Raw genomic sequence first — 22,407 nt, 5'->3', positions numbered from 1 at the left:
TCGGGTTAAATCGGGATAAAAGGTTAGACGGATGTCGCTGTTGTACCAAAGTTCTATACGGGATCGGACCATCGCCTCCTCCGAGGAAGATTTTCTTTCACGCGGAGAGCAGAGAAAGCCGCCAAGTTCAGCAAGAGAAATCCCAGAACTACCATCAACTGGGATCTCTTCGCTACGTTAGCCGGCTTTTGGGAAGATTCCGCAATGGACAACATCGACGAGGAATACGACCGGCTTGTCAAACACCTTCATGACTGCGCGAAGAAGGCTGAGAGTATTAAAACAACCAAGAGACGCCTGTCTCTTGAAACTCTTGAGCTGATACGCCAGCGTGGAGCAGCACGAGCCGCAGGGAACCAAGAGCTTACGTCCGAGCTCGCAAGGCTTTGCAGAGAGGCGATAAAGAAAGACCTTAAAGAGAGAAGAGCAGAAGTGCTGGCTGAAGCAGCAGAGGCGGGAAAAAGCATCCGCTATGCCCGCCGAGACTTCGCCAGTCGCAAGACAAGGATGACAGCTCTCCGGAACCCGAAGGGAACAACCATTGCATCGAGAAGGGGAATGGAGAAAATCATCTACGACTTCTACTCTGATCTCTTCGACAGCCGTGCCCACTTGCCTCCTCACCATCTGAGGGAAGATGGACATGTCATTCCAGCGGTTCTCCCGTCCGAAATACGACATGCTATCATGTCGGTGAGAAATCGTACAGCAGCCGGTCCCGACAGAATAAAACCAGAACACCTGAAGAACCTTCCGCCAGTACTCATCAACACCCTGGCGAGGATCTTCACACGTTACCTGTCGGAATGCAAGGTCCCTAAACAGTGGAAGACCAGCAAGACCGTGTTGCTGTATAAAAAGGGAGATCCACATGACATCGGCAACTATCGCCCAATCTGCTTACTGTCCGTCATCTACAAGCTCTTCACAAGAGTGATCCTTAATAGGATTGAAAAGGTCTTGGATGAAGGACAACCATGCGAGCAAGCAGGGTTTCGAAAAGGATTCAGCACGATCGACCATATTCACACTGTTTCGAGACTCATCGAGGTATCACGAGAGTACAAGATGCCGCTCTGTCTCACTTTCATCGACTTGAAGAAGGCCTTTGACTCAGTTGAGACGGAAGCGGTCGTGGAAGCCTTGGACAACCAAGGCGTTCCCACTCAGTACATAAAGGTGCTTCGAGAGTTGTACAGTAACTTCACGACCGGAATCTCGCCATTCTACAAGAATATCATCATTGACGTGAAGAGGGGGGTTCGACAGGGTGATACAATCTCACCCAAAATATTCACAGCCACCCTCGAGAACGCAATGCGAAAGTTGGAATGGGACGACATGGGAGTGAAGATCGATGGTCGGCAGCTACACCATTTGCGCTTTGCTGATGACATCGTACTGATAACACCTAGCATCAGCCAAGCGGAACGAATGCTGACCGAATTCGCCGAAACATGTGGATGCATCGGTCTTGAGCTGAATCTTCAAAAGACGATGTTCATGCGGAACGGATGGATCTCGGATGCCCCATTCACGCTCAACGGAACGAACATATCCGAATGCACCAGCTACGTCTATCTGGGTCGGGAATTGAACATGATGAACGACCTGGCCCCCGAGCTGAGCAGGAGGAGAAGAGCGGCTTGGGGAGCGTACAAGAGCATCGAGGACGTAGTGAAGAAGACCAAGAACACCCGGCTCCGTGCTCACCTCTTCAACACCACCGTACTTCCTGCTTTGACCTATGCCTCAGAAACCTGGGCACTTCGCAAGCAGGAAGAAAACGCGGTGAGCGTCATTGAACGCGCAATTGAGAGAGTGATGCTAGGAGTATCCCGTTTCAAGCAAGTGAGAGACGGGATTCGAAGTTCTCTCCTACGTCAGCGATCGAAGATCAGAGACGCCGCCGCGTTTGCCAAGGAAAGTAAAATAAGGTGGGCCGGACACGTGATGCGCTTTAACGACAACCGTTGGACCAGAGCCGTGAGCGACTGGATTCCCCGCGATATTAAGCGCAATACAGGAAGACCGCCGACCCGATGGTCAGATTTCTTCACGAAGTCCTTCAAAGAAAATTACGATGCTCTTCGTGTCCCACGCGAAAGGAGGAACCACTGGGCTACTCTGGCACGCGACCGGGACAAATGGAAGAATTACTGGCGCCCGCTCGACCGGTTCGAAGACCAACGGGAGTCAAGGTGATCAAGGTGATACTCTGCTTATGTTTGGTGTTATGAATGCAGTTGTAGCATGCTGAAGCAGTATTTAAAACTCGTACAAAGCATTTTGGCAAAGACTTTGAAGAGAAATGCATTTTTTGCGTACTGTTTCTTGGCTATATTCTTTTCTTTATGAATGTGGTATGTATGCATGTCAACCATGTTTAGGTAAACTCCGTGCTACCGTCGTCTGTGTAGAATCAGCAGAGGGGTATCGGTGGAAGCTTTGCAGTGTTGTTGAATATTTTAAGAAAGACGTTGGTGTTGAAGTAGGTCCTTTGATTTTTCATATACTAGTTTGTAGATTACGGAAGCCAGCGGATCTCCGCTCATATTTCTCCATTGGTCGTGGAAAGTTGCGTGAGAGCCATTCTGGTTCGTACGAGCTACGTTAGAAAATTCGGGATTCCTAATCTTTCGTGGTTTCCACTCCACGCCGAAGTCGTGATAAGGTACCTTTGACATACGGACCTGGGCGGTACACAACGCATCGGTAGATGCAAGTTGACGGAGATGTGGGTCAATCAGCAATGCTCACAGATTGGACTGCGGGACTGTGTATGAGGATCCTTCCACCATGCGCAGCGGGTACATCAAGATAGAAGAGCAGGCAGGCAACATCATCTCCATGTCCTCGAATAGCTAGAGGCGACGCATGGAAGGGTCTAGATTTCATAAATGAAGTGCAAGATGCAGACGACATGGATTGGAACGAACAAGAAGTGAAGTTGAGGAGTTAGTTACCCTAGTAACGCATATGTGAAGCTTAAAGTACCTTCGCATATCAGCGTCAGTTCTACTATAGAAAGTACAGAAGAAAAACAGAACCACTCCTGCGATGTCATTTTGGTTCCCGAAAGTGAGATTATTCTCTCCTGCTGCTGTGCCTGCTCCTTTATACCACTCTCTTCTAATTCTTGTTCATCCCCAATCCATATCGACTGTATCCTCTACCCTTTCCATAACATCAAAAATTTCAACTCTTTTGATTTTGCACTTTTGGACATGGGACAGTACGATGTTCTACGTGATGTTGTCTCCCAATTTCTCTTTTTACCTTAATAATTCATCCTTGCAAAGTAAAAAAATCTTTGATACAGTCTCAGGACGTAATCTATCGAAATTGTTGATTAAATCAGAACTTCAGCGAGTTACACCTATCAAGACCTTGTATATCGTTCCGGTCCCGATCTTACGTCATAACACACAAAAACACATTGGAAATGCAAAAGGCAACATCATGAAGGGACCGGGGTGAAAAGGACCCGGACGTCAGCTTAATATGCTGCACATAGGCTACCACTTCTGCTCAGTCTACTCCTAGTTGCAGTCTTCATTAACTAGCCTTTGGATCATTACCGGCGCCTTTTTCCCTATTCGATCCTCATTTTCGTGAAGATTCACGCGCTCTGCATATACCGTGAACATACATAATAGTCTCATCTCTGAAATAGATGTTGGCCAGACAAATTTTTGTATTTGTAGCAGCTATATATACAGGGTGGTTTGACATAACTGAATGAAATGCTACAACTATAGAATAAGGAGTGAATCTTTCAATTATTCTTGATTGTTTTTGTAGGAACGGCCACCAGATCTACCATATAGTGGGATTGTGGGATCGGTTAAACAAGGTGTTTACAAAGATGATCACTATATAACTTCTCGGGAGTTTTCTAAGGATGTTCGCTTCCTTACAAATTCTCAGAAGTAAGTTTTTTTTAATGAGTTTACTGAATGCTGCAACGAAGTGTGGTCTCCCATGATTTTACCATCCAACGCGAAAATAGTTTTTCTCAATAGCGCTGACTGACGCCTCAGTTCTCTCATGATTTGAATCACAAAAAAAGTATGCATTTTCTTCAAAGGTTAAAATTTAAACCTCTGAAGAAAATGCATACTTTCAGGCAGCAGGTCATGTCGAATCATTGCGTTTTTAACCGAAGGAAATAATAGATTGGAAATAATCAAGCAACCAAAAACAATGAATATATTTCATTATTGACGTCTGGCACCACAGAACGTTTTAGCGAATTGGTCTTAAGGTCGATGTAATACTTGTAAATAAAACAACATAATATAACTTGTCTCACTGATGGGTCAAAAATCGTCAAAGTGTTGCCGTTAAGTTGTCAAACAAATACCAATTTTTTGAATGACTTTTCTTTTTTTTTAAATCGTAAATATTTGAAGGAAAGCGAATAGATCTGAACATGAGAGGTATGCATCATTTCTATTGACCGCTCGGCGCCAATGTTCGTGGGTAACTTTTCGAATTCTTCCTCTCAGTGGGTATGGTGCTCCGAACCAGGAAAGTCACCACGTACTTTTTTCATTCTTGAAATTTCTTTAATCCATAAAACGTGAGTGGTGGCTGAAGAACCAGTGTTCTGAAAGAGATAGATGCCACATGCAAGAGGGTTGGAGAATCATCAGCACGCCACAGGTCTCTAGCTCGACATGTGTAAAGTTTGTCGTGTGTGGCCCAGTGTTATGGTGGTAGGAAGCGATTTTGGCCTGCTGTCCCTGCATAGGATCGATGTGAATGTTTAGCTAGCTTTAACGTTTTAAGAATCCTGTGTATACCCGGACAACAAACAAGAAAAGACCGCTGTTTGGAGTGGAAAATGACCCTCGAGACGGGGGCGGTCGTTAGGTACCCACAGCCGATTATCTGCAGCCGAATAAGTGCATGCAGACAAGCCTGTCCGTAGACCAGAGCAGGCATATCTTAGTCCACCTATGATCACTTGCACGCCACGAGCCACGCCCACCCATCACCACGTCACTAGGGTCATATGCCGTGTTTGTATTGCAATTAAGTGATAAAGTTCCTTCTAGGAATGACTTCTAGGAATGTTCAAAGAACGAAAAGGTACCAACGTAGCAAGTGGAAAAAGACGTAGAGAATGAAGGTGCTAAAAATGAAGAATAAGAAAATAATATAAAGTAAAAATAAAATAATAATAAGAACGTAGAAGATTTGTACAAGAAAAAAACATCAGAAAACATGAATGAAGCTGAAAATTGAAGACGTTCCAAAATAAAAGTTAAAAGGTGTAGAAACGAGAACCTGGTTTTTGAAAGGCGTAGATTTGTGATTGAAAAAACTACGTAGAAGATATAGATGTATTTTTGTATTTATACACACTATTTAAGTCATGTAAGACACTGCAGTAGTTTGTAAAAGTCTCGATTTGTTTGTTTTACATAAACAAAGCATCATTATTTTCTATTCCTGGGGTTTCGTGTGCAATCGTTCGATGTATCTCTATACGTAAGCGATCGATACTTCGTACAGAAGCAATACCAGAGATAGATGCTCCTGCGGGGCATGTTTCGCACCTCATTAGACGATGAGGGCCGAAGATGGACGATGTGATGGGCGGGGCGTAAGGCGAACGCGGCGCAATGCTCCGCTGACGCTATTAACTGCTGCGCAGAGCAATTAACGATAGCCGTTGCCAGTCGTTTCCCTTGAGGATAGGTTGTCGCGAAGGCTGCGGGTACCTAACGATAAGCACCCCCCCCTCCCCCCCAGACTGTTCTGGGGCTGTCATTCCTATCCACACACTGCCTCTTCCTCACACCAGGGTTTCGACTAATGACCTCTTTTCACTTCCAGTGATGGGCGCTTTAGGAAGCCGAGCTTTCTTTGGAGAGTGTAAAAGAAGATATGTGCTTTTATTTCTCGTAAGGACGAACTCTTACAATTCATGCGTACACATCGACCGAGGAAGAGTATCGGTTTTATTCGTGGATGTTGTTTTAGATTAATAACAATTTATGTAGTTTGTCCCATTATGTCCGTATTTTAGTGGGCTGCCATTAATGGGTTTGATCATCTTTCCTTACTTGGAACCACATTTTTAGCGCACCTTTTGGACGCCCGACTCAGACATTCTTTCGACGGCTGCATAGGATGTTATAGTTGAGATATGTATACTTCGATGCTATAATGTTGAGACATTCTCAATAGGTGAGGCAATAGGAGGCTTCTATTTATGTCACGTTTTCTCGCTGCAGAAACAAATCTGGATTTGTTATTTTTATTTGCTAGATTAAAAAGGTAATAAAGAACAAAACTAGCCTAATATTAGAATGCAGTTAAATCTTCAGAACTCAAATAGAGTGTCAGAGTATGACTATAGTTTACGGAAACTAAATGTACATTACGGTGGCTATTTGAAATTGGTCCACTTCAGACAAAAATTCTTCACAAATTAAAATTCGCCCTCTTCTTTGTTGCTCATCTGCTTTAAACTATGACGTTTCCAAATCTTGTCATTGACGTCACTAAATACAGCTGATTTTGGGGAACATTTGTCGTCATAATTTTTGGACAGTTACATTTTCTTAGTCTTTTAGCCCAACAGAAACCGTCGAATCGTTGTTGGGATCTGAAGTGTATTTTAATGCACATAGAGGTGGAGGTGGTGAGAAGAGCTATCCTCTCTTCTTTTGCGAAGGAAAACTGCAACCGAAGAGGAATAGCCTCACAGTTTATAGGATCAGAAATTATTTTTCGGTACGTTTACATTACATCGGTTTGTGTGAGAAAAAAAGCTAACGTGCAGTTTTCTTCTTTTCACAGTTTCTTTCTTTATTTTAAAGCTTCATTTCATTGTTTTATGAATCAGCACAGATTTTAAACACCAAACTTCAACATCAGGAAAACGTGTAAATTCTTTTCATTTCCATTACCTACCCATTCTTCGCTCGATCCCGTTGATGCATTCGTTCATTTTACGCTTCGAGTGCATTACAAACACTTTTAGGGAAAAGGTTTTCGTGTGGCCTTAACAACAGAATGACTGTACTGATAATGAGCATCTGATGCGTGGTTGGGTAGGATGGTGTCGAGTTATCATATGTAATGGGACAGTAGATCATTGATTCATCGTTCGGCTACCGTAATTAAATACATAGGTATCGTACGCTACATAGTTCACAGATCCTTGCTTTTGAAATCGAAAGTATTGAAATTCTAAAGGGACTGATTAACGATGAGCTATTCTTTAATCGGATTTCTACTCTTTAAAAGGATCACCTCACGAATCTGACGTGGTATGGATTTTCGTTTGAGCATAGTTATATGCTTTCCCAACGGTTTACCGCCTCATAGTGGCGTGGTGTTGATTCTGGGCGTCGATCTGCGATGCACAGCGGAGGTTCGTCCTCCAGCAGGGTCTCCCAGGCTGAGAAGGAATTCGCCACATCCGACATTCCGACTTCTCGGAATCTTAACTAATATTCACCACCGTCTTGGCAAAATGTCGCATGGTGGCTCCCTGATCCGTATAGGTTGGGCGACGACCTGTGTGGTGAAAGCTAAGCTTGCCGTGACAGGGCTGCTTAGTTTGGGGGGAAGTCTTTTTGCCACTCCCGCATATTCACTGCCTCAGTACCCTGCGCACTTGGCCCTGCCGTCTTAGACGGTGTGGCGACCGGTGAGAGCGGATCAAATCTCAGGTTGCTCAGGACGTCTTTGATTCTGGACCAAGGCGACATTCGGATTAGTCATGGAGATTGTTTCAGACTGTGTACTTCGAGAACGCGAGAACAGTGTCCACAGACGCTGACCTGCATGCCCTTCTCGGAGCTGCAGAACATATCAAATTTCACGTGATTGCTCTGCAGGAAACCAAGTGCAGAAAAAGCGACGTATGACAGATGAATTAAAGGCATCACCCCACGAATCTGAGGTGGTGCAGATTTTAGGTGGAGTATTCGTATACGGGATGGGAGACTGTGGAGAGGGGGGTGATTCGGTTCATTTCTTCCTAATTGCCATAAAAAACGGCCCGGAAGATGCGGCGCCGCACAAGGCTGGCGCGCTCCAGTCGAACTCCCTGTACAAAATAGTGCGCCAAAACGCCTGAAGCCGTATCTTCCGGGCCGTTTTTTACGGCAATTAGGAAGAAATGGACGGAATCATCCCCCTCTCCATAGTCTCCCATCCCGTATACGAATACTACACCTGAAATCCGTACCACCTCAGATTCGTGGGGTGATGCCTTTAAGGTAGACTTGTCATTCGTGGAGAGAAGATTCCGTCGCGAAATGTAGGCGGTGTTGATTTTGTTGTGCACCTATCTGTCGTACATCTTGTCGATTCTCACGAGATCCTGTCACCTCATCTGGCCATTCTTCGTCTGCGCCCTCTGCGCCAAAAATCCATCAGTATCATCAACTGCTGCTCACCAACATCAGCAGCTGATGAATCCGAATTGCGATGCGTTTTACGAGGAGCTGGAGGAAGTGATCCGCAACGAGAAGTCCTCCTACAAATTCGTTGTCGGAGACTTCAACGCAAAACTAAGAAAGGCTAAAGAAATGCAGAAAAGAAATACAGGATCGTAGGATTTGGACTAGGGCACCGGAATGAAAATGGCAATCGATAATGTATTTATGTTTTCTTGTTATGCCAACGAGGTTTAGGTGAAACTTTTTTATTGGCCTGACGTTTCGACAAACTCGTCTTTTTGAAAGGCCTGAAAATGCTTTGAGGTCTTTGATACTATGCATATCCCATCAAACTCCTCCTCTCCCCTCGCCAAACTCCGATATTGTTCCAAGTACACCACGCAAGACCTTAAAAGGAAAACAACTGACCAGTTTCACCGACTAGCGGGGTTGGTAAACCACCGCGTTCTCAAAGACTGTCACCAAGGCGAATGAGATCTACGCACTGTGCAGTATCTTTAAGTACTGGTGTGTGGATAACGTTAAGAAACTGCATGTGGGACAATCTTATACCTCACAGAGTGTTACGAACGGCAAGACGTCATTGGTAATTGATAAGCACTCATTTTTGTTATTCATGGACGGATTCCTGACGGAAATCCAGAATGCTTCCAATGCCTTCCTGGCAGATATTTCTTTCTATAAGCCTAGGACCCTCATTTTCGATAGCTCAGAATATCAATGGGGCGGTCTTTCGTAAAATTGTAGAAGGCCTTTAAAGACTTAGAGATTAACTTAGGATCAAGGCCCAACATGAAAACACACCACAATCCACGTTTGTAAGCAGGAAGCTATTTCCACCTGTCCCGTTCAAGGCAAGGTACTTAACAATGCATCAATGGCGAGGGTTCCGAGAAGTTCGAGAACTAATATCTAACGGGACACTGCGTATCTCGGTGAGCGACAAGGGAGGAGAGTTTGTGGCTATGCCACAAACACTAGATCGGGAAATAACGGAACGACATTTAATGGATCAAAGTATTTATCACCGAGCTACAGAAAAAGAATTTACTGCACAATATAAACGTCCGAACCATGTTTGGATGAGCGTCGGTGAGGCTGCTGGGATTGACGAAAGATTCCTGAGCAAGTTAAAAGTAGAAACACCGAACTGCCTCGTTTTTTACAGCCTGATTAAAACGCATAAGCTTCCAAGTAACGACATACGCTCAATGTCAGCGGAGACATATAAAATAAGGCCAATAATAAGTTGTGTAGGAGAACCAACAGACCGTATCTCTTGGTTTCTAAATAGAATTGTGAGTCAACTACTACCAAAAGTGTCTTCTCATCTATCAAGCAGTTCACAATTCCTTGAACGTCTCAAAAATGCCAGATTCGAACAAAATTGTGTCATGGAGTCATTTGACGTGACCTCTTTGTACACAAACGTTCAAAACAAACAAGCGTTACAAGCGTTATCTGAAATGCTAGATGGACACGGCCGTAGTATAGAAACCATTGGTCTAAGCAAGCAACGCATGATGATCCTGATCAACGAATGTCTTTAGTGCAATATTTTTAAATGGTCAGGAAAATATTTCTCTCAAATAAGAGGACTTGCTATGCGCCAAAGGCTTGCTCCAGTTCTTGCCGTTTGCTTTATGAGCAGAATAGAACAACCAGTGATAGAACGTCTTCCACAGATGTACTGCCGTTATATCGATGATTGCTTCATTATAACATCAACGCAATCCGAGAAATTTAGAATTCTGAATGAACGATCGCAGTACATAAAACTCACCCGAGAAGAACCAAAAGATGGTTGGCTGCTTTATTTGAATGCTCAAATAAAACTACACAATTTCGTTGCAAGTGTGAAATGGTATCGCAAGGAAAGCTCGAAAAACATACTGATAAACGCAAAGTCAGCCCATCCTAATGGCATGAAAAAGGCAATTATCCGAAACGTGGTCAAAACAGCAACAGCAATGTGCACAGGAGATAGAGAACGGGAGGAATCACTAAAACTAGCCACAAGCATAGCTAGTTCAAACGGTTACTCGAGATTGAAATCTAACACCTAATCTCGAACTAAGAACAACACAATGAGGATCCCACGTGAAGGTGGAATTCTTTTGTGTATCCCCTTCGTCTCTGACTCCTTAACTGCTGCTATACATCGGACTCTTTTGCGAGCACAGCTGCAAGATCATGTTGTGTTGGTGAACATCCCAAACGACAGCATCAAGCGACAGTTAGTTCGCAATAGATTCTACGATAGGCAATGCGTGTCAGAATTTTGCGTGGTTTTTCCATTCGGTAAGGCCGGTGATTGCGCGAACATCGGAGTTATTTACCAAATAGAATGCTTAACGTGCAACGCCATTTATATTGGAGAAACTGGAAAGATGCTGAACCTGCGTATCAAGGAACATTTGGCTGGTAAAAGGCGAGGGAGTTCGATGACACCGTTAAGGCGGTGTCATCGAACTACTTAGCCACAAAAATGAGAATGATGGAAATGAGTTTGAAATAAAGTGTACGATATTAGCGCACGAGAAAGAAATATCTGCTAGGAAGGCATTGGAATCATTCTGGATTTCCGTCAGGAATCCGTCCATGAATAACAAAAATGAGTGCTTATCAATTACCAATTACGTCTTGCCGTTCGTAACACTCTGTGAGGTATAAGATTGTCCCACATGCAGTTTCTTAACGTTATCCACACACCAGTACTTAAGGATACTGCACAGTGCGTAGATCTCATTCGCCTTGGTGACAGTCTTTGAGAACGCGGTGGTTTACCAACCCCGCTAGTCGGTGAAACTGGTCAGTTGTTTTCCTTTTAAGGTTTTGCGTGGTGTACTTGGAACAATATGGAAGGTTGGCGTGGAGAGAGGAGGAGTTTGATGGGATATGCATAGTATCAAAGACCTCGAGCCATTTTTAGGCCTTTGAAAAAGACGAGTTTGTCGAAACGTCAGGCCAATAAAAAATTTTCACCTAAACCTCGTTGGCATAACAAGAAAACATAAATATACTATCAAATGCCGAGGTTTCAAGGAGAGAGGACTTGGAGATTGTTGGACAAAATGGCAATCGTCTCTCCGGGCTGTTGTCCGCCGCTCGCCTCTTTTATGGGAACTCTCCTTTCATGAAGAAAGATCATCGCCGGTGGACATGGGAATCGCCCAATGGCTCGACTTGTGCGGAGATCGATCACATACTCACCAAGCGGAGGTAGTGTCCGCTCGACGTTTCAGTAGTACCATCCTTTTGTAGTGGTTCTGATCACCGTCTCCTTTATGTAAAAATGCTACTTAGCCACAAAATGAGAAAAAAAAAACGGCAACGAAGGAGAAAAGAAGTCGTCTACGTCGATTGCGTACTCGAAGACTTCTCGTCCCAAGGTGATTGGCACATCGAGGACGACCCAGACGTGGCCACGAGATGTTGCTCAGAGGGTTACGAATCTGTGCCGAGCGTGTCTCGAAGCCCGACAAACTTGAATCGAATTTCGAAGACCAAGAAGGATTTCTTGGAAAAAAGAAGGACTTTGAGCCTCAATCAAATGCAGCCTTGCTGATCGAAGACGGGACTCGCACATCTTCTCGTCTTGAGATGGAAATCATTACGGAAAGGTTCTAATCAATCCTTTTCGGTTCATCAACCCCTGTGTCAATCCCGATCATCCCCACTGGTGAAGCTCCACCACAGATTCTCCCTTCGGAGGTACGAGTCGCTATCAAGAGCATGAAACCTGGCACAGCCCCTGGACCTGATTTTATATCAGCAGACTTTTTTCGGGTTGGTGACCATCCACTTCATTCACTTCATGTAATCTTAGCTGCGCACATAACGTCATGCCCTCAGAAAGAAAGGATCCCAGACCAGTGGAAGACTTCGCGAACCGTTCTTATCCATAAGGAAAGTGACCGAGAGGATCGTCGAAATTACTGTCTGATATGCTTGCTGAGCGTGTTATATAAGCATAAGTATTCTCTAAGATCATCTTCACTAACATCTCTAGGACGCTGGATAAAGCCCAGCCTCAAGAACAAGCTGGATTCAGAGGACCACATCCAGACCGTGTCGAGAGTCATAGAGGTTTGCCGGGAATACTGCCCCTTTTTCTAACCTTCGTCGATTCTGAGAAAACCTTGGACAGCGTGGAAACGAATGCAGTATTGTCAGCGTTAGCCGATCAAGGTGTGGACGCGTCGTATGTGAGGACATTAACCAACTGCTACGATCGATGAACCGCTAACATACAGCTTTTCCACCGCCCCCTCATCATACTCATTGGAAAGAAGGTACGACAAGGCGTTACTATATCGCCGGAGCTGTTCACGGCTGCATTGCAATGGATAACGAAATTATTTTCCTGGAAAGAAAGGGGCATACGTGTTGATGGAAGATTTCTTTCGAACCTTCGTTTTGCGGACGACATCGTTCTCTTTTCGAGCAGTATCAGTGAAGCGGAAACGATGCTAAACGAATTGAACGAAGCAGGGAAGAATATAGGAATATAAATAAACAGAAAGAGGACACAGTTCATGAAGAACTGCGCCTACTGCGAGGACGGAGGACAACTTGAAGGCCGCCAGATCGTGGAAACTTCGTCATACGTATACCTCGGACGTTCTATGAATATGGAAAACGACATGACATGAGGAGCAGCGTGAGCATGGGCAGCATTCACACCCGTGAAGGAAGCTAGGGATCAAGTGACGGACCAAGATCTTTGTGCCCATCTATGCGACTTAACAGTTCTTCCAACGCTCTGTTACGTAGCAGAGACGTGGGCAGACACCCTACCATGTCTAGGAAGCTACTCACTGCCCACATAGCCTTTGAGAGATGTCTTCTGAAGTTTAACTGGCGCAAACAACACCTAGACGGTCTTCGCAGCTCCGACTTAAGAGGAATGTCCCGTCTTCGCGACCCAGCGGAATATATATCGAAAGCGAAGCATAGATGTGCTGGTCATACTATGAGAAGACCGACGATAGATGGACTAAAAGAGCGTTGCAGTGGTTCCCAAGAGATGCTAAACGCCCTCGAGGGAGTCTGCCAACGAGATGGGGTAACGTGTTCGCTACACGGAGAGACCAGCTGAGAGATCAGCTGGATACAGCTCAAGGATCTCGTCGACGTCATTCACGAAACCTAAGAACACCTTTAATGACAATGGCGAGGGAACGAAACGAGTGGAAGAGATGCTGGGGCCCGCATGTCCAGTGAAGACGGGCCATCTAAGTATCTAGGTAGGTAGGTAGGTATAACTATATGGGGTCGTAAGTTATGAATGCAAAGGTGGTTCCACTCATCTCTCTCTCTCTCTCTCTCTCTCTCTGCATCACTGTAAACAAACGGCTTCGGGATGCGGTTTCTTACGACGTCCTCTGTTGCAACAGGTCACCCTTGCGCCCCGCCTCCACCTGTGAAATGAAATGAATTGCCCATTGGGGCGTCCGAATGGGTTTTCTACGAATCGCAGGAACTCATAAAATGACATTTTTTTATTGGAAAAAGGGTAAAGAGGTGTTTTTGGGAAACAAAATAATGGATAGAAACCAAACTCTAAGAACTAAGAAAAAGAAGAAAGAAAAGCAAGAAAAGAAGGAAACTATTAATTGTGAAAGCACCGAGACGGAGACACACAAGAGCAGACTGTTTTTGTTCTTGAATTTTAAGTACTACTCTTATTTATTTACTCATGCTCTTCCCATTTCAAATTATATATTAGAATATTAGAATGTATTGGATGATTTTAAAATATTGACACAATCCATTTAACTTATTTGGAAATGTCTACATTTAGCTGTACAAAATATTGTGATTTTAGATTTAAGGACGCACAACAGATAATGTAAAACGTTTCAAAAGCGCAGCGTATTTTTGTTTTTTAAAATAATTTGTGTCTCACTATGCATTAACTGATGTTTGTAAATGCTTTTACATGGTCCCGTTACCATTCCTTATTACTAGTAAACAGAATAATTCACCGGGTTATTAAGAAATAAAGTATAATTTCAGTGATGAAAAATAGAAAACAATAAAGTTTCAATTATTAATATGATATTTTAACAATCTAATATATAAATTCACCCCAAAGTATCTAGAACCGAAATATCTTTTCTAGAACTCAGTTCTCAGTACATAAGTTTGTACTCTAAAAGAACAGCGGAGTTCTCTTATGGAGTAGGGTTGGTGGAAAATTGCAAACATCATGACATATTCAAAGAAAATGAAGGAGTTGACGAGATTGAATGAAAGAGTTTCTTTTTTTCATTAACTGGAGGGAAAAAAACTCTTTACTCATGCAAAAACTAATTGTAGGTCCATGTTATGGTCGAGTTTATTGGTTGCACTGATGATTGCGGAAATACTATTGTGTGGAGTGATCAGATTGAATTTGTAGTGGATCATTTCAACCTTTTTAAAAATCAAGGTAAGTTTATGAAATTAAGATTTTATGGAACATGTATATATATTACTTCTACCTGCTTAAAGCATTTGGACTCTATCTGATCACCGCCATAAGACATTTTCGAGCCAGTGAATTTCCTCGCTGGAAAGTGACCGGGATCAAAAAGGCAGTGCAGTTATTTCGTAACGTGTGTGTGAAGTCCAAGAGCAACGTAAGTGCCAACACTGTCGTTTCAAAAAAAAAAAAAATTCTTACTGCTTAGAAAAAATCTTGTCAGTTTTGCACAAGTCGCAGAAATGTATGAGACAACGACAGAGGTGTTAAGATCGGCCCTTAGCAAGGTTCCGGAAAAAGCTGAAATGTACTTGTGTAATGTCAGATCTTTTTTTTTATCCCTAACACAAATTTGCACATAGGTTGGTATGGATCAGCCACGGAATCGGGCTGAAGAATAAGGGAGTACCATCCACATAGGAGATTTACGAGTAGATATACACCTTAAATTTCAGCATGAAGGCGAAAGTCATCGTGCAACGTTCTGCACCTGCTAGTTCACGCACCTTTATCGAGTACAGCCTAGACGAGCACAGTAAATCAAGAAAGCAAAAGATTTTCTATGAGAGCTGAAGAAAATGCGGACACTTTTGACCTTAAGAATCAAAACCGACAAAAAATACATTTAAAAGAAATGAAAGTTAAATTAAAATTAAAATAAATCAAATCAAACTACCCACGGTAAAGTTTGTTCTGCCCAGTGGTTCTCCGGAAACTGCTTCCATAAGCTTCCATCCTCTAACGAAAGTCTGCCGGCGTCGATCGTGTTCTGTTAGATTCTTCAGAAAAGGAAACGCGTTTGGAATTCAAGAAATATGCTTTTGAACACTCAAAGTAGTTCCAACAATTTATATTTGTTTCGTGGAGATCGTTCGAGGAGGATCTTGCGAAACGTCTCTCTCCGTTCGTCTCAGACGGGCATGTTAACCATCATGGGAAAGCAGGATGACTTCAATCAGCACTTATGTGCTTATTTTTCCACGTAATCTTAAAATAGTTTTTGGTTTTTGGTTATTTGTTTTATTAAGAGCATGTGGTCTTAGCAAAATCCTTGTTCCATTAGTCTAGCAGTTTTTTTGCTGCTAAGGCCCTGTGAGACTTCAGTTTTTTTTTAATTTAATGAATTTTTAACGAATTTGTTAATGTCGTTTCGCGACAACTGACGTATTTGTAAGCGTAATAATAGTGAACGTTATCGTAATAGTAATGAGGAGTAAATGCCCACCTCCATCATATATGTACCACATCACGCCTACACAACACGTTCAACGCCGACTCTCTTGGCTCAACAGACTTAGTTGATATTGTGTTGATGTTTCTTTTGTTTGAAGCTAAGAGTTAATTCTTTTTCATGTTTGCGAAAGAGTTTCCATAAAAGCAATAGTATCACCCAGTAGTGCGCTGAAAAAAAGCTAACGAGCATGGAAATATGTGCCCTGAACATTCTTTTAGGATGTACTCGAATTCGATTTTTATCTACTATTTCTTCTTAAAATATCCTCTTCTCTTGCTATAATAAAAAAAAATTGGTTTTCAGAAAGAGAACATTGTAATTTTGATGATTGAAAATTAGAGAGTGGTTGGGACTTTTCTCCGAAGCTGGCTGCTTTCATAGCCTGTAACTGAAAGTCGTTGCTGAACAATCTAAAGATATGGAATCCTCCTTACTTCGTTTGCACCGGTTTTAACCAATGAAGTAACTAGCAGTTACTTCATTGGTTAACTGGTTTTGAAAAAAAAATGACAGAGATTGAGCAGTAAAATAGAAACAACTAAAACAAAATAATCATTTAAAGGTGAGAAAGATTCAGATGTTTCCTTTTCCAGTAATAAGAGTCAAAAAGCTGAGGAACTGCACAAATGTTCTAGCATGAAGTTCAGAAGTAATTTCCGTTTTTGGGATAAATATCCGAAGACGAAACAGTTCTTCTCAAAATTTTTAGACGTTAACACGTGCCAATGCACCTCATCAACACAAAAGAAAATTTGGCAGTGAACTTCCCCTTCCTCCCGCAGTAAGGAGTAACGTCGTCCACGAGAGTACTCCAGACTCTGGAGTACACACTTTCTGTGGAAGATGCATACTATGTCATATTCAGAAATTTTTGGCAATTTAATACATCCTTACTGTTGTGGAATTCATACGTATGTCAATATCAAATATCTTCATGACAATATTTTAGCATTATTTGGACTCTTCAAAGAGAATGTCTGGATCGCCTACACGTTTACGTCGTTCTCCTGAGAAGCGTGGGTTTATTCGTCATAGCACAGTTTTATTGCAATCGCCCTTGGCTCACCCTGTTATTTTAGTCTTGTTGGAAATTTCTGATGATTTTCTATACGCAGAGCGAGCATCTGTTTACCTTTAAAGCTGTTGTGTTGAGATAGGGAGTTTTATCCTCACCCGACTTTATCCTCAAGGTAACGATAGTGGAATGATTTGTCCCTTCATTCACTTGAGAGGTAAACTATAAGAGGGGGTCACGCGGAACCTCTCCTACTTGGGTGTTCCCCCCGTGCACCATGTCTAATACAGTGCTACTGCGTAGGTCCTCCTCCTGAGACCACGAGTGAGCTCTGAGACTTGTCAACGTCTCATGGCTTAGCATGCGCTTTCGCCACGACCGTCTCACTTCCGGAGAAACCCCTCTGGGGAGGTACTGCCTGAATCGCACTGCACCAGTGGCTCCAGTTTTGCCCTCAGATCGAACGAGATATGCAATTACTCACAGTCGAACCTCGGCTGTACGCCAGCAGGTGTAACACTGGACAAGAATAATCGACAGACTCTCCATGACAGTGAGCAAGCTCTTAATATATACGGGTTTATGACTTTCTACATATATCAGGACAAGCTACTGACAGTTGTGGAATGACACAACTGTGTCACAGATTCGACAAACACTACAAATCATTTGACTGCCATCTAACATATTGCAATCAAAGATGAAGTCAGTCACTAAAAATGGAGAATAATACGCAACTTCGTACATCTCGCAGTGGTATCGCAGTGATATCTCGCATTCACTGAGATCGATTCAAAGTCATGCTTTTTTTTGCCAGTTTTCCAGAGCATTGAACAGATTTATTTGGAAGGACAAAAATTTGATTTTCCTATCCTTTAAGTCTTCCTGAAACTGTTGATCTCCAGACAACATTTCTTGCACATTTTCCTTAGGAAAAGTGTTATTTTTATTATTCGGGTAGACTCGCCCAAAGTTCAACTGTTCCCATAGGAGAAGGGAGAACAAGTTATACTCACCAACGCATTTCTACGCACAAATTACTGGTATTATAATCAGTGCAATGGAATTGTATGGTAACGCTTCTCTATTGAAGGGTAGTTTTTTCAAGTTCACTAGCTTGCAAATCTATTGAATTGACAGGAAATATAGCAATAGAAGAAAAGAAAATTGCGAAGAAGTAGTAGAAGTATTCCGTAATTAGATCAATGGAGGCGGTCGCGAAGGAGAGTCGGAACTCACAGGATTCAAACTCATGTTCAAGTCAAGTTTCGATGCAACACAAAAAGCGTAAGAACGCTCCTATACCAAATTCCGCCGCGCTGCGTCTACGGGAGATTCCTGCTTCTCTATGTATGGGGCAGTTGATGATTTAATGCTTGAGATTCATTGAAATAACTAGGACGTGGTGTTTATCTAGTTAAATCCAACTAAACCTTTGCCTATTAAAATGCTTAAAGAATTTTTCAATGTTTCAGCGAAGCGTCCGAGTAATAGCAATAATTTTGAATAACCATTTACTGTGTGCAACAGACTTAAAAAAGACTATTGTATGTAGAAAAATACAATTGCAATTCGTGTAGGAAATTCATCAGTTGTTTCAAATCCATTCTGACTCAGAAGTTTTTCAATTTCTCGCTTCACTTCGGTTTTCATCATTGTACACTTTTAAAGATGCCGTCAACATCAGCGGCTACAAAGATCCGTATTTTGATTCTGGAACATGCACAGGATCGGACTTTGAAGGCGAGGTCGGAAGGTGTGGCTGCTCACTGCAAAGGATTTCTTTGTGTGGGTGTGAAGACCAGGATCTCCGTAAGCAGCAAACGTTGCCAATGAATGATGAACGTCTTGAGGTAGTGCTTCTCTCGGGATGTACATATTTCTGATTTGTGCTTTTTGCAGCACTCACCTTCCTTGAAGGACTATCTTTAAATAATTACACCAAACTTTTTCAGTTGGAACTACTTGGTTATATGGCTAAGGCTCTTAAATCGGTCAAAGTCAGAGCTGTTATAAAGCAGACACATCCTGACATTTATTCCTCCTTGATGGAAATGGTGAGAGGAGTGTAGCTTAGGTATCTCTCCTTTCTACGGAGAACTGATCCTATCTTAGTTTCGTCTTTGGACAAGTTTCGTCAGTTTGATTATTTTGGATTGATGTTCCAATAAGCATACATCATCCATGGTTGGTGTCGAATGTGTAAGACACACCTATCTGGTGAAAGACAGATCTGCGGCGACTCGCGCTCTTTCTTTTCATCTCTTGTACACCTTTTTCCCAGCTCCAAGTTCTGATCGAAAGAGCGCGTTTACCCAGTCAAATACATTCGATACTGACTATCCGGGAATCAATCTTCGGTTTTTGTGCATAGAAACGGTTTAAAACTCATTTTTATTATTATTTTATTATTTTATTTTTTTATTTTGCGGCCCTGATTCTCTTGATCTTTTCTGCATTTCTGCATGTGCATTCGCCGACTAGGCCTATTTTGTCTCTTCAGCAGTCCTCCTTCTGGTTCATGTATTTTTCCATATATTTATTTTTTCATCGCCAGAATTGTAGCCTGGAATGAATGTCTTTGCATCCATGAAAAACCTCTTGACCTTTTCTGCATTTCTATCTGAATTTTTAAACATCTCTATTTCAAATGCATGTTCTTTGTAATTTCCTGCTGTGTTGGGGTATCGTTGCCTTGAGCAAAGGTGTTGTTATCACTTTTTACTCATTTGTCACTGTTCTAGCTGCTTTCTTATGAATAATTTGAAAAGTATAGGAGGGTCAAAACAACATGAAGCTCAGTACAGTTGCGTAAGTCGTCGTGACCCAACTACAGAAGGTTGCCGTTCATTGTTAACGACGTTGTCTTTGAACCTCTGTTCAATCGTCTCGTTGAGGTTCTTCGATGATGTGAAGACAGAACTTTGAAAACGCTGCGTGTGTCTTTTCTTTCCTCGTTAATTAGCTTCTCTGGAAGGTCAAGGATAGATGCATAGTGCTTTCTCAAAATTTCGGTTTAGTCACTGATGGGCGTCTCGATCTTGTTTTGGTCCAAAAAATGGTTTTTTTTTTCGGTGTCAATGTATTGCGGGGGGTGTTGTGCAATCGGCAAGAGGTTCCGCTGTCTGCACGATCGATCGGAGGTTCGAATCCACGCAAGTGCTCACCAAGCCTTTCATCCCTCCGGGGTCGATAGGTTGGTACCAGACTTGTCTGGGAGGTTAAAAGCACTGACTTGACACATCGGCTAGCCACCGCAAGTCATTGTATAGGACAACACGTTCTAAAACCTCAACGATTACGAATTGCAGTAAAAGCGCGTTGACACATCCCAAGTGGTACGTCATACGTCAGTGACTTTTTCCTTTTGTCCTTTAGGCTGCCCGCGGCTATCCACCGCAAGTTATTGTATAGGCCAGTTACACGTCCGTAAACCTCATACGATTTTGAATTGATGTGAACGTGGTGGCGCATCCCAAGCGGATTGATTAACGCCAGAAACTTTATCCTTTCGATATTGCGATTTTGATAGTATTGCGATTTTTTTATGTGTAGTTTCCATTCATGTTTTGAAACAGCGTTCATCGTGATAAGTAAGGGTGCATAAAGCGTTCGAAGTGCCGATCGTATGGGCGTAAATCCAATGCATATCTTTTCTCTCAAAGGCAGCATACCACGAATCTGACCTGGTGAGGGAATTCGCGGGGAAAGCTAGACATGGGGTTGTAGATTGCGGGATCACGGATGGTTCCACTCACCCCTCCCTAATCGTCTCGAAGACGGCGTGGGAACTGCTTCAGTTCCTACGAGGAGCGCTAGAAGGCTCCTCTATGTATACGTACCGGTCCCCTCAGCAACCTATTCATTGGTTCCGTCAGTCGAGGAGAACTCAATGGCTTTCGACCAGTGCGCAGCTGGATCCGGCGCGTGTACGAGGGTGGCGCGTTGCAACGGAAATCGTTGTAAAAAATGGAGTCTTTCACGTCGTTTTTTTTATACAATGATCAGGGACAGATGAACGGAACCATACCTGATCCCAACCATCTGCAATCTACAACCCCATCTCTAGCTTTCCCCGCGGATTCCCTCACCAAGTCAGATTCGTGGAATGCTGCCTTTAAGGCTTCGTCCACTAACAATTCCGTCATGCGTTCTTGGCACTCTTTCACTGAAGCACCGCGTACCATTAAATTCATCACCCCACGAATCTGAGGTGGTGCAGATTTCAGGTGAAGTATTCGTATACAGGATGGGAGACTACGGAGAGGGGGGTGATTCCGTCCATTTCTTGCTAGTTGTCGTACAAAACGGCCCGGAAGATGCGGCGCCGCACAAGACTGGCGCGCTCCAATCGAACCTCTTGTACAAAATGGTGCGCCAAAACGAATGAAGCCGTATCTTCCGGGCCGTTTTGTACGGCAATTAGGAAGAAATGGACGGAATCACCCCCCTCTCCGTAGTCTCCCACCCTGTATACGAATACTCCACCTGAAATCTGCACCTCCTCAGATTCGTGGGGTGATGCCTTTAAGCGATCTGTAATTGGATTTAACAGTGGATGATTTTATTGTCTGTCTTCCTGGACGTTGGAAGCGCGTTAATAGTGTTGCGGATGCGTCGTGGTTGCTGAAGTTCTTCGAACGAGTGTATGATCTAAAAGGTAGTCGTTAATTCCTTCGCTTCTTTGTAGGCGTTCCTCTGGAGCTTTTCGATTAAGATATTTTTCCATGCGTCGGGAGCGAGCTTTGTCGTTGTTTGGTTTTTTTGGATGATTCTTGTAAAAAGAAGAATTATTTGTAAAAAGAATAATAGTGCGGCATGATGCTAAAGTCTAATCTAATTGTGCGTATTTCCAGCTTTTTCAGAAATACAGTACACAGTAAACATATACAGTAAACGTAGAAGTAGCGTAACTTCTAGCGTCATTAGTATTGATGTGTTGTACCAACTGAACATGAAGTTAGCGATATGCGTAACGTCGGGAAACTTTATTGTTTGGTGAGGCATGCTGTTTTCCTTCGCAAAGAACGTGAATGGAGGTATCCTGCGTTTTGGAGCACTCCTATTAATGCGAAGTAAATATAACATCACAAAATCAGTATAAAATCAGTATAACACCATAACATCCTTGTAATGCGCTGTTTTCTATTGAGCAGGACCGTTCTTCTTCTTCTTCAGTGACGATGATCGTAGTATCGAAGGCTAAGTTTTTTTAATCTTCACTATGAATTCAGCATTCATGTGGGCTATTTTTGCTATT

At 42.9% G+C, this 22,407-nt stretch overlaps 1 protein-coding gene across 1 annotated transcript; it reads left to right on the top strand.

Moving 5' to 3' along the window:
* Positions 1 to 204: 204 nt before the first annotated feature.
* On the top strand, positions 205 to 19,219 carry RB195_015430 (uncharacterized protein; the record flags this gene model as incomplete). Its single annotated transcript, XM_064206142.1, has 10 exons — positions 205 to 1,937; positions 2,017 to 2,210; positions 2,391 to 2,491; positions 3,805 to 3,932; positions 6,591 to 6,750; positions 14,754 to 14,865; positions 14,928 to 15,055; positions 17,082 to 17,148; positions 18,819 to 19,000; positions 19,103 to 19,219. 10 exons carry the CDS (start codon positions 205 to 207, stop codon positions 19,217 to 19,219), a joined length of 2,922 nt encoding a protein of 973 aa, XP_064062023.1.
* Positions 19,220 to 22,407: the final 3,188 nt, after the last annotated feature.

This window comes from Necator americanus, chromosome V (assembly GCF_031761385.1).
Source record: "Necator americanus strain Aroian chromosome V, whole genome shotgun sequence".
Taxonomy (NCBI): domain Eukaryota; kingdom Metazoa; phylum Nematoda; class Chromadorea; order Rhabditida; family Ancylostomatidae; genus Necator; species Necator americanus.
The sequence above is the reverse complement of the archived record's forward strand: the minus strand, read 5'-3'. Positions and strand labels throughout refer to the sequence as shown.